The 16,411-nt window shown below is 48.5% G+C and overlaps 2 protein-coding genes across 6 annotated transcripts; both read right to left on the reverse strand.

Annotated features, from left to right (window-relative positions):
• Positions 1-1,308: 1,308 nt before the first annotated feature.
• Positions 1,309-5,211, reverse strand: arl5a (ADP-ribosylation factor-like 5A). The gene is made up of 6 exons (XM_037489509.2): positions 4,844-5,211; positions 3,455-3,515; positions 3,222-3,369; positions 3,005-3,088; positions 2,437-2,588; positions 1,309-2,132 (listed from the first exon to the last, which is right to left on the reverse strand). The coding sequence occupies exons 1-6, from the start codon at positions 4,887-4,889 to the stop codon at positions 2,084-2,086; spliced, it is 540 nt and encodes a 179-aa protein (XP_037345406.1). The 5' UTR covers positions 4,890-5,211; the 3' UTR covers positions 1,309-2,083.
• Positions 5,212-5,380: 169 nt separating this feature from the next.
• cacnb4a (calcium channel, voltage-dependent, beta 4a subunit) lies at positions 5,381-16,352 on the reverse strand. 5 transcript variants are annotated; one of them, XM_037488649.2, is made up of 14 exons: positions 16,098-16,352; positions 14,865-14,948; positions 10,310-10,429; positions 9,925-10,047; positions 9,575-9,702; positions 9,400-9,476; positions 9,261-9,280; positions 8,914-8,994; positions 8,311-8,369; positions 8,096-8,205; positions 7,831-7,982; positions 7,165-7,260; positions 6,897-7,067; positions 5,381-6,525 (listed from the first exon to the last, which is right to left on the reverse strand). In XM_037488649.2, exons 1-14 carry the CDS (start codon positions 16,158-16,160, stop codon positions 6,244-6,246), a joined length of 1,566 nt encoding a protein of 521 aa, XP_037344546.2. In that variant the 5' UTR covers positions 16,161-16,352; the 3' UTR covers positions 5,381-6,243. The 5 variants fall into 5 exon arrangements, with proteins under 5 accessions (XP_037344546.2, XP_037344545.2, XP_037344548.2 ...); XM_037488648.2 differs by having other exon boundaries at positions 9,400-9,479; XM_037488651.2 differs by lacking the exons at positions 14,865-14,948; positions 16,098-16,352 and adding an exon at positions 12,456-12,577.
• Positions 16,353-16,411: the final 59 nt, after the last annotated feature.

Below are 16,411 nucleotides of genomic sequence, written 5' to 3' on the forward strand. Positions count from 1 at the left end.
CTTCTCTTCCATTTAAAGTGTAGTCATGCTGTCAGTGTTTTAATCATTGTAGCAGTCAAAGGTGTGTGTGTGTGTGTGTCTGTGGGGGGGGGGGGGCTAAATGATGCTACGACACAGAAATAAAACAGTGCGACAGCTGCAGCATCGACACCTCGGACACAAACTCTGCCGCCAGCCGGGCCCTGTGGAGGGGTCAGAGGTCGCAGCACAGGATGACTGCAGGAACGTTGTTGTTGTTGTTGTTGTTGACGACGCAGACAAACATCTGGAGACTCCATGGTGATTTGGACACGTTCCTAAGCATGAACCCCGGGTCTCCTTTGCTCACCACAGATTCACTCAGATGGAGGTCATACTTGGAGAACGGCTTCGCCACTAAGATGCTTGAACCGCTTGCTTCAAACTGACTCGAACTGAAACTCCCGTGTGAAGTCACATCCAGGCCGAGGTCAAAGGTCCTGGGGAGTAAAGGTGTGAATAAAAGGCCTCGTCATCTTCTTTTTGTAGTAACCATTTAAGTTAGTAACCATATAAGAACTGAAGAGGATCTGTCAATCAGTGTTAGGCCCCGCCCTAAAGCATCCCCTGCTTCATGGTCTGTTTGATACCTGTCAATCATTGTGTAGCCCCACCCTAAAGCGTCCCCTGCTTCATGGTCTGTTTGACTCTAAATGGACCATCATTCACTAAATGAACATCATGCTGCATTGAAGAAGACTTGGAACTAGAGACTGAGACCATAAACTCATGTTTACAATGTTTACTGAGGGAAGAAATCAAGAGAGAAATAGAGTCATTTCCTCATAGACGTCTATGGGACTAGAGGAGTCGCCCCCTGCTGGTCACCACACAGAATGCAGCTTTAACACAGTTGGTTTAAACAGGTTTCTGAAGCTGTTCAGGTGGTCTTTCCCCCCACCAGGAATCCTCAGTGTTTGAACTCATTTTATCTACTGTAGGCGATTAAAGGGCTGCAACTGATTTCATCTCCAAGTGGAGAAATGTATTTTTAAGTTGAAGCGGCCCGCTCGAGGTAAACTATTTATAGAATCACTCTCTAACCAAAATACAGTGTTCAGTTAGTTATTGTTATGAAAACAACAAACAATGAGCCAATTTGAGGAACTCGTCCACATGTGTCCTTCAGCAGAAAAGAATAAAGTACAACACGAGGCTTTTTTACTGTGCAGCTGTGGTGGTTCCTGCTGATGACAAAGTGTAGTGAATAGAATAAACTAACCTGCTGTGTCACCTTTACAAAGAAGAAACAAGCGTTAAATGGATCATAATGAAAATCCTGAAAACTGATCGGGCTGATAAATATTTACTCACATTTTTAACACTTCCGGTTTCCAAAGCATCTAATAAATTAAATATGTATTAATGACCTCGGCACAAGTCACTCTGGTGATAATGAACTAGTCCCACCCTCCCTGAATACCTGGCTCCAGGACCAACCCCCAAATCCACCGCTGACCCCACACCACGACACAGTCCATAGAGGTCACAAAGGTCACAAAGAAAGAGGCGTTCACGACCCGCTCGGCTCCCTGGAGCAGAAACACACTTTATTCCTCTGGTCACTTGGGACTGAAGAGAAGAAGTCCTTGTTTTCTGCATGTTTTCAGCCCCGTTTTACCACCATCTGCCAACATTCTGCACCCCGATAAAAGTAGAATACTGGACTGTACACACATGGGGGGGAGGGGGGGGGAATAAAAAGTGCCACAGCCAGTCTGGCAATACTGCAAGGCCACTGTGGACTAGAGTCCCACTCAGCCAGAGAACAAGTCCACGTCCGCTGGAAAAAGGGAAAACCGTGCACAGAGTTTAAATAATTCAAGTGTCTCGTTGTTCAGGCGCCTCCAGCAACACACGTTTTCTCTCGCTGTTCTTTTTTGTTTTATTTGTTGCTCTCGGTTCAAGACGTCCTTTTCGTAGAAGAAATGATCCCAGAAGAAGAGTGACGTCCCGCGTTGGAGGAGGAGGGCTCCGTCGGACCGGAGCTCGTCTTCCCATCCAGCCCCGAGGGCGGAGGACACAAAGAGCGAGGGCGCGCTCTGGATCGAGGGCAAAGGGGTCATCATCTCACTCGCAGCCGGGACATCATCCACTCGAGGCCCTGGCACAGCCTGGGGGGGAGGAGGGGGGACCACAGTGACATAGAACTGTCACACAATCAGTGTGTAGAACAAGAGGTGGAGCTAGTTTGTTAGCAGCTAGCGGCTAACAGCTAACCAACAGAGTTCAGTTCAGTTGCCTCTTTTGCGGAAGAATATAAAAAGGAGAATATAATGATGTTGATGATGATGATGATGTTTGATGACGTGTTCATGCGTAATCTGTAACACCTGGTTCTGGTGATGACCCGTTGGACCCCCCCAACCCTAAACCACAGCTTCATGGTCCAGGAGTGAGCAGAGCGGCAGTACTCACCCCTCCCCGGTGAGGGCGCAGCAGGCCTGGATGTGCCACTGGTGGTCCTTGATGGAGGTGAGCTGGAGGCTCTGGGAGATCTCAGCCACGGACATGCAGCCCTTCACGTCCTGCTTGTTAGCAAAGATCAGCAGCCCGGCTCTTTTCAGGTCCTGGGGGAGGAAATACAGATTGTCAGAATCAAAAGATTCTTTTTCAACCTTGAAAGTCCACATTTGTTGGATAATGTTCCACTTTAGTACGACGGAGTCGTGGTGTTCATCCCATAATCGACGTGTTTGTCTTGTGGTGCCAAAGATGATCGTCTACACACGAGGTCGACTACCAGCAAGCAAGTTCACGTTAAGTATTAATAAAACCACCTTACAGACCTGTTACATGTGTAGCATAGCATTTAGCTTTACTAGCACTCATAGAACTCATGTATTGTAATAGTATTTGAGCATTTTAAAATGACACTTATGTTTATGTCACATTGCTTTAATACGCTCACAAACACACGGCAGCAGGTTTCCATCTGGCGAGTCCGTTACAGTGATGAATACTGCATGTGAACACGTGGTCCCACCTCGTGAGCCAGCATCCTGCACAGCTCCTCTTTGGTGACGGAGATCCTCTCTCTGTCGGTGCTGTCCACCACCACGATGACAAACTGCTCCGAGACAACAAACGGGACCAAGAGTAAGCGACCCTCTTATGGAATCTATTCTTACTTCCATAAGCATCCTGCAGCCTGAGGGGACTGCCAGTTTGAGCCCGGTGGGCCACCGTAGCCGGCCGCCTACCTCCGTGTTGGTGTAGTACGTGTTCCACGAGGACCGCAGGGACTCCTGCCCCCCGATGTCCCACATCAGGAAGTGGGTGTTGTTGACCACGATCTCCTCCACGTTGCTCCCGATGGTCGGCGAGGTGTGCACCACCTCGTTCATTGAGCTAGGGAGCACACACACAGCGGCGGGGTGACTTCATGCGCTCGTCGGGCCGACGGCTGAAGGATACGGGCGGACTGGATACTCACAACTGGTAGAGAATTGTGGTCTTGCCGGCGTTGTCCAGGCCCACAATAATAACTTTGTGCTCTGAAAGGCAATAAAGACACCTAGAAATAATTCACCGTTTGAAGCCGCACAGCAGGTTCTTTAAACAACCAAAACGCTACGTTCACCACACCCTTTGTCAGGTTCTCAGCTTTCCAATGGTCATTGAACACATCGTGTGGAACGAGCTCTCCAGTAAGAAAAATAACCTCAACCTAAGAATTAAATTGTGGTATTGTATCAGCATTTAAAATCATGTCCCAGATGAACAGATTGCTTTAAGCAGATTGAGTAAATAATCGTTATCCAACACATTCACATCGGTGAGGGAAATAACGCAGAGGAAGTGAAAGCTGCAAAGGAGAACCCTAAAACATGTTTGAAACAAAACATCTAAAATGCCAACCACAAAGTGAATATAATATAATCACTGAGAAGAAAATGTCAAATCTGGCAGGATGTTTGTGCCTCATCCTCTCAGTTGTCCCACAGCTCAACGTGGCGCTTTCAGACGGTTTGGTTTTGTAATCTGAAGCGAGCGGCTTCACAAAAGAATCCAAAGAGAGAATAGCAGCGCTCCAAAGTAAATGTTTGACTGATCCGGTGTGCGGACAGAAGCCAGGGAGCACACACCTTCTACCGCGGGACGCTCTCACGGATCCACTCGAGCCCGGTGGGGACCAACCAAAACCGGTCCACTAGTCAAGATGATCAACTAAAGCCACAACAGGTTCCTCCTTAAGAGCATCTCGTGTGAAATGGATCCTGGGTCACCTGTGTGTGAGCTGACATCACACTGACCAGGTGGCAGTGAGTCCTCACGTATGACATCACACTGACCAGGTGGCAGTGAGTCCTCACGTATGACATCACACTGACCAGGTGGCAGTGAGTCCTCACGTATGACATCACACTGACCAGGTGGCAGTGAGTCCTCACGTATGACATCACACTGACCAGGTGGCAGTGCAAAAGTCCACATGATGTCAATGTCTCCACTGGCCTTGTGTGGCTGTCTGCCTTGACTTTCTTGTGTAGTTGTCTCTCGTGTCTCTTGTGTGTTTGCACACATCACTCACGTTACAGAAAAGCGATGTAATAAAAGGTCCAGGGTTCTTTTTGCGATCCAGGATCAGTGTTGGTAACTGGAACATCAATAATCTAAACTAAAACAGGACCACCGACATGCTTCACGCATGTACACGTATACACATGCACGTTTATAGATTAGGGTAACACAATAATAATAATAATAATAATAATAATAACATAAACGGAGAAGAGCCATGGTGCACTGCGGGCCTTTTGTGACCATTTAATGTCGATGTCTTGGACCATTTCAAGATAACAAACCGCGGTCCTTTTCTTACCTTGGTGGTTGAACAGCCTCCACAGCTTCGTGAATAGTATTCCCATCGCTGCCGACTGGTTTCCGGTGGCAGTTCGTACCAAACCGCCGTAACTTAGCCAGCTAGCGTTGATGCTATTCACCGCTATCAGTTTCACCTAGCTAGCTAGCTAGCTAGCGAACTACACAGACGAAGAGCTGCCAAGGCTTTTACGTACAACCGCCATCCTTGTGGACTAATCTTAGTAACGTCGCTCCCGCAGGATTTCAGCTTGAGTGTGACGGTCAGTGTGTAGCCGGAAACAGGAGCCCAAAGACGGCAGCCGCGCTGTGGCTAGCTGGCTAGCTGGCTGTCATCAGCTGGCTGTTGTGAAGAATGCTGCGCTGGTTAGCTGTCAACCCCGCGCATGCGCAGTGGCGCCGTCCCCGTGGTACAAATGGCATTCGAAACGAAAAGGTGCCATTTCTTTAGTTTATAAACCAAATGATTGATGGCTTTATCATGAAAGCATATAGAGTTTTGTGTCCTTATGGGGAAATAAAGACAAACACGTGTATGTTATTTGAACAGAGACCAGTACTATCCTTACAGCAACAGGGCACTTTATTTCATTCTATTCATTACTATGACAGTGCACAGAGGCCTAATCAAGGCATCGTTCTCTCACAGGCAGTATTCACATCTTTAAATTGTTGCTGCAGAGTTTTGAGTCAATAAAAGCTACATTATATGGCAGAGCAGCTTGTGCATGCTTCTTCTTCCAGAATCACCGAAACACAATCTGATCTCTCACCCTTGAACTGGAAAATAAGAGATTCTTAACACATACTAAATTACAAGATACAAGAATATATGATATTTAAATTGCTACTCAAAAAGAATGTTTCATAAAACTTTTAATAATCAAATATGTAGAAGAAAATGTATTGTTTTCATGTTTATTCTGAATGTATTTACACGAGCGAGCATTTAAGATAAGTCACTCACTAAAATCCAGCTCTACCCATCTCAAATGATGTCCTACCAAACACCTATATAAAGAGCTTTATTCAAACAATTAAATCAAACCATGGCGTCTCGATTCGACACAGCGATCACAATCAGACGGTGTCTTCTCGGTCCGAACGACCTCTCGTTCCTGAGGTTTGGAGCATCGAAATCTAACTTTATCTATAGATAATACGTCTTGATCTAGTTCATGATAAAAGGGAGGCAGCTACTGTCCTCTCCTACCTGTGTGCTACTGTAAGAGCTGAGAAGGTCCAGAGGAGCCAACGTGGTATCACCTGAACCTTCCTCTCCTGTGCTACGGCCCACATCTTCAGGCTGAAAGCGCTCGTTTGGCAGAAGGCCGAATGGGAAACGAGGTACTACACATCGACAAGTCGATGGCCTTCGGTTACCGGACCGGGCCGAGGGGCTCAGTGCCGGGAGGAGTCCTGGCGGAAGCCGCCCGGGGACCCCCGGTTACGGTGAGGCTTGTAGGAGTCCTGGTAGGGGTCCTGGTAGGGGTCCTGGTAGGGGTCCTGGTAGTCCTCCTCGACCAGCGGCGCGTGGTCCCGGCTGTGCTGCGAGCCCGAGGACAGGCGGTTGTGGTTCTTGTGCGCCCGCTCGTTGTGGTAGTTCTCGTCGGCGGGGATCAGGCAGTGGCGCTCCACTGAAAGGTCTGTGCTTGTGTGGTTGATGTTGCGGTTCCTTTGGGCCTGTTTGAGAGAGAAAACAATGATTATGGCGTTAGATGTTAACACAGCATTAGATCTGACCTGTCAATCACAGCAAGCCCCGCCCTAAATGAACATTATGCTGTATTGAAGAATACTTGAAACTAGAGACTGAGACCATAAACTCATGTTTACAATGTTAACTGAGGGAATAAATCAAGAGAGAAGTAGAGTCATTATCGCATAGACGTCTATGGGACCAGAGGAGTCGCCCCCTGCTGGTCACTGCACAGAATGCAGCTTTTTAACACTACCGCCTGGTAAGCATAATAAAACACGAAAATCAGGAAATGCAGACCTGAAGTTAACCATTGGATGAATACAACGCTGTATTTGTATCTCCACAGGCTCACCTGAATGGCAGCAGGGGTGAGAGCTGTAGAGCCCAGGTTGCGTCCCAGCAGGGGGTTGAGTGGCGTGCTAAGTGACGTGTGTGTGGAGCGCCAGTACGCCTCTAGGTACTCCGCCAGGTGTTCACAGGCGTCTTCCAGCTGGTTTTCGTCCAGAATGATATCAAACATCTCCTGGGGGGGCCAAAGGAAGAGAATGAGAAGCTGGCCGACTGGCAGAAGCAGCTGCTGCGTAGTTTTGGGCCTGAAGGCGTGTTTGAAGTTCACTCACAGAAGGGCACTGTGCTAGTTTCTCTGCTGCAACAAGCTGCACATTCAAGTGCTTGCTTTGAGACTTCCCTCTTGATTTGATCAGCCTCTGCAGGACCTGCAATAAAGAAACAGACACACACAAGGAAACCCCTCGGGTCACGGATTCAGAGTCATTCCCGACGCTCTCCATCTCTGACATCATCTCTTCCTGATGATCCCCGAGGCGAGACAAATAATCCCTCCAGCGTGCTCCGGGTCTACCTCCGGTCCAACCCCGGTGAGGTGATGAACCACCTCAGCTGGTCCCTTTGAAAGGCAAAGTGTCCCCACTCCGAGCTCCTTGGTGACGCCTAAATCCCCGCTGATGACTCACTGGTCCATCCCTGTACTGTGGAAAGGTATGTGCTGAGGCGCGGCTTCTGGAGCACGCGAAGAACGCTGCTGGAATGTTACCAATGCAGAGGTGTGGTTTGCACGGATGAATTCGTCTGGTCCAACGTGGTACAACATTTTGTTTTTCACACTTCAGGCTCAAAGGTCAAAGGCCATCGTGTGAAACCTCGACATGCGTTGGATCCCCCCCAGTGATTCATCCAGCGAGCAGGAGCTTAGTGCCGAAGAAACAAATGAAACCCTTCAAGTAACGTGGACGTGGACTTCAGTCTCTGCAGTCCGTCCGTCTTACCTTTGGCGAGGACACTTTGACGTGGACGATGATGGGCGCTAAGGAGGTCTTGGTGAGCTGGGCGGGATGGTTGATGGTGTCGGCGTCCAACACCACCAGCTGCAGGGAGCGGGCCAGCTCAAAGATCCTCTCTATCTCGCTCTGCACCTCGGCTGCAACAGACAAGGCGCAGCGGCTAAGGGCGGGAGCAGGAAATGGCGGAGACACTGTCCCCGCCCCACTTTGGCGTGCACATGCTCGAGGGGAGGAGCTGCTGTGGCGTTACCCAGGCTGGGGCGCGTGTTGGATCTCTCAATGATGGCCCTCCTACTCGGGTTGTTCAGTACCGACCTCTTGGCCAATGATATGTCCGCGGTTACCCGAGTGATGGAGATCCTGCAAGGACACAAAGCACACGTGTCACACCTTGCAGAGGAAGAGGATGAGAAGGAAGGGGGGGGGGGGGAGGAGGAGGAGGAAGAGGAGGCTTTGACCGCTCACCTCTTGTCGAAGCGGTGCTTCAGGAAGTCAAACAGAGCCTTCTGCATCATATCCGTCACCTGCAGAGAGAACACAAAAGAGGAGGATGTCAAAGGTCACGTCCACACGGCTGAGCACAGAAGGCCCGTCCAGGCGGGAATCAAACCCACGACCCTGGTGCCGCGGGGCGAGTTCTGAACCCGCGGTGGCAAGTGACGCTTTGCTTTATTGAATTGTAGAAACAATAATAATTACAATTAGCAAAAAACCTCTCCGTTTTATGGAAGATGTTCTTTGTTCCTAATTTCAAACCACTTTTTACCCAGATGGTTGTTACCAAGGCAACGCCATGATTGGGATTGAATCCCTGAACACGAGCTTCTTATTTGACCTCATTTACAAAACATGGAAGCACATCATTGAGGAGATCATGTTGTTCCAGTTAATAACTATCCTTCCTCATGCTGCCTGTGTGCATGTGGTGTCAATTATTATCAGCCAATCCCCAGGTGAGTTTAAATGAAATCTAAAACTAAAATAGTTGTTTCAAAGTTTAGTTTTAATTTCAAATTGTAAATGAATACATCCTTAAAATTAGAATGAAGATAATGGGTGTGTATTTACCTCGTAGCCCTTGAGGGACGGCCCCACCAGGACCAGCGGCCTCATGGACGGAACCACGTCGTACGGAGGGACGTGCTCGGCCTGCAGCCATTTCAATGAGTGTTTATTAATGAGCAGGAGTTCTATTTCTATTCAACATGATATTTAACGGTTGTTTTTCTGTCAGGTGGTATCATGGTCAAACTCTACAGAGAAGATAGAGTCTATTAAAGCAAGACAAAGGGATTACTGCTCGTTAAAGTGACTTAAAAAGAATACAAATGTACAAAAAAAGAGAGTTCGAGAGGTGAAGTCGTGGACCCTTGTTTCCTCTCGTGATACTTGTGACACTCGACTGGGATACCCACCACCTTCTGCCTCTGCTTCCCTGGAACAGAATAAAGGGGGACAACAGGAGCGTGAGTGCAAAGCTTCTGGAGCCGAGCCGAGCCGAGGAGCAGCACCTCCTCCCCCCCCCCCCTCCCCCCCTGCCCCCGAGGGACCCACCTGCAGCGCTCGGGTTGGGCTTGAAGGAGCCGCCCACCACGTCGGCCAGACTGGACGAGGAGTTCCCGCTGGACTTGCTGCTGCCGTGACGGCGGCCCGACGGGAAGAGAGGGAGTGTTCCAATCAGCGAGCTCCAGGCTCCAAAAAGGGGTGAGACATTGGGAGACATGCTCACCCATGGCAGCGTCCCCTCTTGTGCTCCTGCTGCAGGCGGACGTTCTCCAGCTTCAGAGGACTCGGGATGAAGCCGACGTCGCAGCCTTCCTTCACCGGCCGCCCGATCCACCAGTCGTTGTTGTACTTCTGGGGGCCACACGGGGGGATTACTCCAAACATCTTCATTTCTTTGGGATCAGATCAACTAACACACGATATCATATTTTCACTTCTCATTTGACCACAAACTGATACAGAGAGACGCACGGAGGTACAGGGCATCCAAATAGAACGACATCAAATAGAACTCAATTGATTTAAGTAGAATTCAATACTGATTTTAGGCCTTAGTGCTCCAGACCGCTGCACCTCTTTGATGTGCAGGAAGTCTTTGGCCTCGAAGGAGACAGCCGTCCCCCCCACGGGGACGTCCTCGTCCAGAGCGCCACAGTAGCTCACGTTGGTCCTCACGGCGAACGCCACCGCTTTGGTCTGCGAGGAGAAGAGCGATCACAGCGCCGAGGAGGCCACACCGAGAGGTCAGAGGGGGTCACAAAGGTCATAAGCTTCCGAGTCAAAGGGATCGTACTAGTAGCCCTGCTTCTGTTTCCTATGGAAGCCCTGAGCGGACAAGTGAGGAATGACTTTGATAAGTAGAAATGACCTATGACGTAAAGCGCTGTGTTGTCTTGTGCATTTGAAGAAGCTCAGTCCGTACGATGGTGTCAACGTGGTTTAAGGAGTACGAGCTGACCTTTGCCCTCTCCAGCTGGACGGCGGCCTGCTGCTCCTTCTCCTGCCGGCCGGCCTCCTTCTCCTCCTCCAGAGAAGCATCCGAGTCCGACGGTCGGCTGGTGTAGGAATCAGCTGAGCCCTGAAGGTCACGTGACCAGGAGGGAGGAGAATCAATAATAAGCATTACACGACAAAAGGAACCAATACTTGGGCAGTTAATGGCACAGACAAGGGTTCATAAACAGTAACTTATCTGTTAAGCCTTTAAATTAACTGAAAAATACACTCAACGTAGATAAAACATCTTTCCTGCACGTTTTTCAGACAATTAAAAAAGGAATTTACCTCCAATTAGAAATCTAAATTGCACAAAGGTCCTGCACTTCAATAAATAGACTGAAATCAGGTCATTTAAAGAAAAGCAACATCACCTAAAGATAAATGTTTTGCTTTCATGTGTCACGTCACCAAAAACCACATTAAATGCAAACCAGTGCAGATGGATGCAGGAGGTGAAGGATGAATGAGTCACAAGATGCACGATCAAAGAACGACGGATTAAAGATGAAGGGCCGACGCCGAAGACCAAAGCACATTTTATTTGTAGGGATAAAATTAGAGGCTCAGGAAGCCCTGCTTACTGGTTACCATGGTAACAGATGTGAAGGAGTATCCCCCTTTTGTCTGTGATCTCATCCAAAAAACCCTCTAAAGCTTCAGTTCCACCCTAAAGTTCAATATAGAGGTTCACATGTTAAAGTGTCATTCTGTGTGGTGACCAGCAGGGGGCGACTCCTCTGCTCCCATAGACGTCTATGAGAAAATGACTCTGCTTCTCTCTTGATTTATTCCCTCAGTGGACGGATGAACTGGTCCTTCGAGGCCGTATGAAGCACTGGGGGAGGATTGGTTGTTAAGCTCAACCATGATGTGTTGATTGTCTTCATTTTGTTCATAAACCCTGTGAGAGTGTGTTGGTATTCAAACCAACCCCCATGGACTTGGGGAGGGACACCTGCATGGAGCATTCAGGGGCCCGAGCATAAAAAACCTCCGTTACATAACACATGAATTTTAATGGCGCCTTCACTTTCATGTCCCGTCATGAAAGTGCTTCAATGAGGACACTCGAGGTGGACACAGTCCTTTCAAAGTAAACTGCTTCGGAGGAGGAGTAACGACAGAAGAAGGCACACACACACACACACACACACACAGGTCTGGTCTCATCATTTCCTCTTCTTCCTCCTCTTCCTCCACCATCTCGTCCAATCACAATCCCCGGCCACATCCTATAGGATCAGGACTACACTGAGACTGAGATTCTGTGGAAACTTTATTTGTTTCTATCTAAAAACTTTCCAAAGAGGTGAAAAACGTCGAGCCAAAGGTCCCACGAGCTCAACACTAGCAACGAGTCCACCAGCTGTGTCTCCGTCTCAGAGACACACTTATCTCGGAGTAACAAGTGGACGTCCTGAGTCCGTCATGGCACACCCCTTATCCGTCCAGACGCCAGAGCGCCGTCTCCATCCGTCTGCCCCCACTGACCTCCGCCTCTATCAGCCATGCTGTGAAGCTAAAAGCTAAAAGCATTCTTCATCACCCGCGGCGAGCAGTGAGGTACTCACATCCATGGTGGTTTGATGAGAAGAAGTCTGCTTCAAATAAGAGTGAGTGTCCCTCCCCAGGAGGCAGAGGACCATGAGACCGATATCAAAGAGTCCCAAAGACGTCCTCCACTCCAGACTGTCCTCAGCACCAAGTCTGGATTCAACGGAGACCCCCAAAAACATGCAGAAGGCCCCCTAAAAGGTGAAGGTTCTCACAGAGCAGTCTGAGGACCGGGGGGGGACCATATATCTGTCCTCATGTCACATGAGATGAGACTCTCCCTTGCTCTTCCTCAGGATGTGAGAACCCATCTTTATTCTGAGGCCGTCGGATGTCAGCTGGAGTTACCCCCCCCACCCCCCCTTTCTGAGCATTTTCTCACCACGATTCAGTCCGTAGATCCAGGGGGGAACCGGTCCAACAACACTCACAGACATGTGCATGCCCCCCCCCCCCCCTGCGAGAAGCGTGCGCTCATCCCACTCATTCTGTGTGTGTAAAGGCAACAAAGCACGAGCCCCCCCCCACACACACACACACACCACACTCACCGCCTCAGAGTCTTCAAATCCATGCAGGTACAAGTTGTCGTACATGGGGGAGTGAGGGTCCGGCAGGAAGCACAGACTGATCCACCGGAGCCCAGCGGCACTCTCTCTCTCCACATGGGGGGGTGAGGGGGGGGGGGGGGGGGGGGGGAGGCTCAGAGCAGCCACCAAAGCAGCAGGGAATAGATCAAGAAACCAGGAGGTGTGGTTCTCCTCGGATGACGTTATTGCCCCCCCCACCCCGGTATCTCCCTCTGCCTCCCCAGCTTCACGTCCCATGTCCCAACCCCTCCCTCCCCAGCCTCCCAACCCCTCCCTCCCAGCATGCACTGCTGACGCGGCCGGATGCAGTCTGCTGATTGGCCGGAGGAGGCTCCACCATGGGGGGGGGGGGGGGCTGGCCATGGATGCTGTTACTGAAGGGGATATTATTGATCATCTCTAGATAAATGCACATAGGTTTTCTTCTTTAGTGGATTATTTGAGGGGACCCTCAAATTTAAGTTAAGAATGAACCTGCACAATCTGAGACTAAATGACCGCAAAAGAACCGCAGACAGAATCCAACTGACTTCATCAAAAGCCAAATATTCCAATCAAACCAAAATTGCCGTAAAATCTAAATCGAAAATTAGAATAACATTTTTTTATTCCATCAATGCTTATTGATTTCTCCAATTAAAGCAACAGAAAGTCCACCATCAATGTCAAATAAATAAATAAATAGATAATAATAAAATAAAATAAATAATAAAATATATACATTTTTGCACTTCTGAAGCGTGTGCAAACATTCAAGAGTTTTTGAATATCAAAAAGGCCCCAAAAGTGCGATTGAAGTGGCGAAAAAAGAATAAGAATAAGAATTCTTGCAATTTCAATAGGGCTTCGCCCGACTTTCAGTCGACTCAGGCCCTAATAAACCAACAAATAAACTAGTACTAGTCTCCAATCTGAGTGAAACTGAACATGTTTTTGAGCGACAAAGTATAACAGCAGCGCCCTCTGGTGGCGTGGCGAGTCCCATCAGATGATGAAGAGGAATGAAGAGGGTGAAGACTTATCTACCCTCACGAGGAAGAGTAATCCCCTCTGAGGATGAGGAGTCGTCCACCCCTGATGATGAAGACTACCGGGCTACACGCTGATTGACAGCTCTCTAATCGACCAGAACGCTTTAGGGCGGGACTTGACGCCCGCGTATCGCTCCCTATATGGTCACTTCCTGTTCACTAGTTGCACCACGTCTAATGAACAGTTTGCACATGAATTAACTTTGGAGCCATGAGAACAACAATTAAATAAATAAAACAGATTGTACTGATAATTGTTTTTTTTACAGGAGTTTTAGATCCAAATGTAAACGAGGAAGAGGAGGAGGTGTCAGCGAGGACCTCAAGGAGAGAAACACCTCCCTCTGTCCTTCTTCTTTCTTCTGCTCTTCTCTTTGTTCCTGCCTTGCTGTCAGCACGTCTCATTTCTCCTGGTGTGACCCCAAAGGCCCACAAATGGTCTTCTTCTGCTCAGAGGTTCTACTCAACCGGTTTACTCTGGAATGCTCTAAAGAGAAAACCATGCCTTTAAAAAGGACGTTGATCCTTCAGGAGCATGCTTTCACAATAAGAGCTTGCTGATGATGAGACGCTTTGTTCTGACTCCACCTCGGAGCGAAGCATCGGGATCTTCTGGGAAGAGGAACGTCGTGGGACATTTAAGCTGAAGATGAAGACGTGCCAGTGATGTCGTCTAGATTTAGTAGACGACATCACCAAACGGTTCCATTGAGATGTGTCATCTATTTCTTTACTTCCTCTTAGGAAAGAGAGATCCATCTCAAGGGGAAGTAAAAGTTCTGTTATGGAGGCATTGAAGAAGACTAACCGTGACCTGGGGGGTTTTTACCTGTCGGAGGATGAAGCTGGTGGAGGTGGTGATGCGTTCAGGGGTTTTTACCTGTCGGAGGATGAAGCTGGTGGAGGGGGTGATGCGTTCAGGGGTTCTTACCTGTCAGAGGATGAAGCTGGTGGAGGTGGTGATGCGTTCAGGGGTTCTTACCTGTCGGAGGATGAAGCTGGTGGAGGTGGTGATGCGTTCAGGGTTTTTTACCTGTCGGAGGATGAAGCTGGTGGAGGTGGTGATGCGTTCAGGGGTTCTTACCTGTCGGAGGATGAAGCTGGTGGAGGTGGTGATGCGTTCAGGGGTTCTTACCTGTCGGAGGATAAAGCTGGTGGAGGTGGTGATGCGTTCAGGGGTTCTTACCTGTCGGAGGATGAAGCTGGTGGAGGTGGTGATGCGTTTAGGGGTTCTTACCTGTCGGAGGATGAAGCTGGTGGAGGTGGTGATGCGTTCAGGGGTTCTTACCTGTCGGAGGATGAAGCTGGTGGAGGTGGTGATGCGTTCAGGGGTTCTTACCTGTCGGAGGATGAAGCTGGTGGAGGTGGTGCTGCCGTCGGACCTCTTCAGGCGGCTGCGTCTGGAGTAGGTCCCTCTGTTGGCCTGATGATGACAAAACACACGCAAAAGGTGACGGTGAAGGGAATATTATTAAATGATTCAATGGAAATCATTTAATTTAACCAATTTATAATATAAATATATTTATAGATTTTTGTTGGTTTCCTACCAACATAATTTGTTTTATTTGTGATGTGCATTTAGAATTTAGAATTCTTTTTACTTTTTCACAGACTGGACTCAGATTAAATGTTGGATGAATTCATAATGAAACTAAAAGCTATTTGCAGCCTTTTATGAATGATGATGTATAAACGATGCTTTAATGCTTCTCATTAAACCACCAGTCGAGAAGCAAAGGAGATTCATCTGCATACACTTAAGGACACTGACGGCAGGACATACTGAAAGAGACGAGGACCAAATCCATAAAGGTCTCCTCCTGTGAGGCGTGCTTCAGCATCACCAGAGATCCATCAAAAAAGGCTTAATAATTAACAAGCAGAACTCATTTCCCCTTGGAATGAATCCATTCTCAGCAACTTCCTGGAGGACCTGTGTTTGACTGAAGACTCCTCAGAGGCTCATTAGGAAAGATGATGAATGCGGCTCCAGTTAAACACAGAGGAAAGGAGGTCAAGACGTTCAGTCCATCAGTGCCACAGTCCTTTAGAGAGTAAATATCTCTAAAGTACTCGGTGACTCTAAAGAGTAAGTAAATATCTCTAAAGGACTCAGTGACTCTAAAGAGTGAGTAAATATCTCTAAAGGACTCAGTGACTCTAAAGAGTGAGTAAATATCTCTAAAGGACAAAAAGTGAATGAGTCAATATATTAAACATTTTAAAAATTGGTATTACCCTTAATTTTGAAAAAATGCCTAAAAATAAATACTTTCCAAATACCACAAAGTATTGAAAAACTGTCTAATTATCTACAGTTACTAAGTCCTTGTTTTGATATATTAAGGGATTCTTTTGAGATATAAAGTCTTTAAGATATTCAATCAGTATTCTACGGATGTTCATTTCTTATTTTAAGGTTTCTCGGGTGATGGTTGCTGTCTCGGCATTGAGGCCTATCATCTCCAATGAATCGATTATTTGTCATCACTCACCCGCGTGTATTACCTTGTTATAAAAATGAGTAGTACAGGATTTGTTAGAGCCCCCCCCGCCCCCCCCTCCTTACCTGGAACGCGGGCTTCTGCGTCCCGTCCCCTGCCCCTTGTCGGGTGTAGATGTGCCGGGACATCTCGGCCAGCTCGTCGGTCCAAGGCGGGGGCTGCCGCTCGGTTCCGCCGCTCCACTGGACCGGCTGGTGGACCGCCGGTTCCAGTTTGGTTCCGGTGCCGCTTCACGGGGGAGCGATGAGGAGATGAGGAGGAGGAGGAGAGAAGGAGGAGAAGAGGAGGATGCGTCCCTGTCTGCAGCAGCATCGCATCTGAGAGCCCCCCCCCCATTGCACAACGGTCTTCAGTGGTGGTGCGTTCAGGGACAGAACGG

The sequence above is a fragment of the Pungitius pungitius genome, chromosome 10, assembly GCF_949316345.1.
Source record: "Pungitius pungitius chromosome 10, fPunPun2.1, whole genome shotgun sequence".
NCBI classification, from domain to species: Eukaryota; Metazoa; Chordata; class Actinopteri; order Perciformes; family Gasterosteidae; genus Pungitius; species Pungitius pungitius.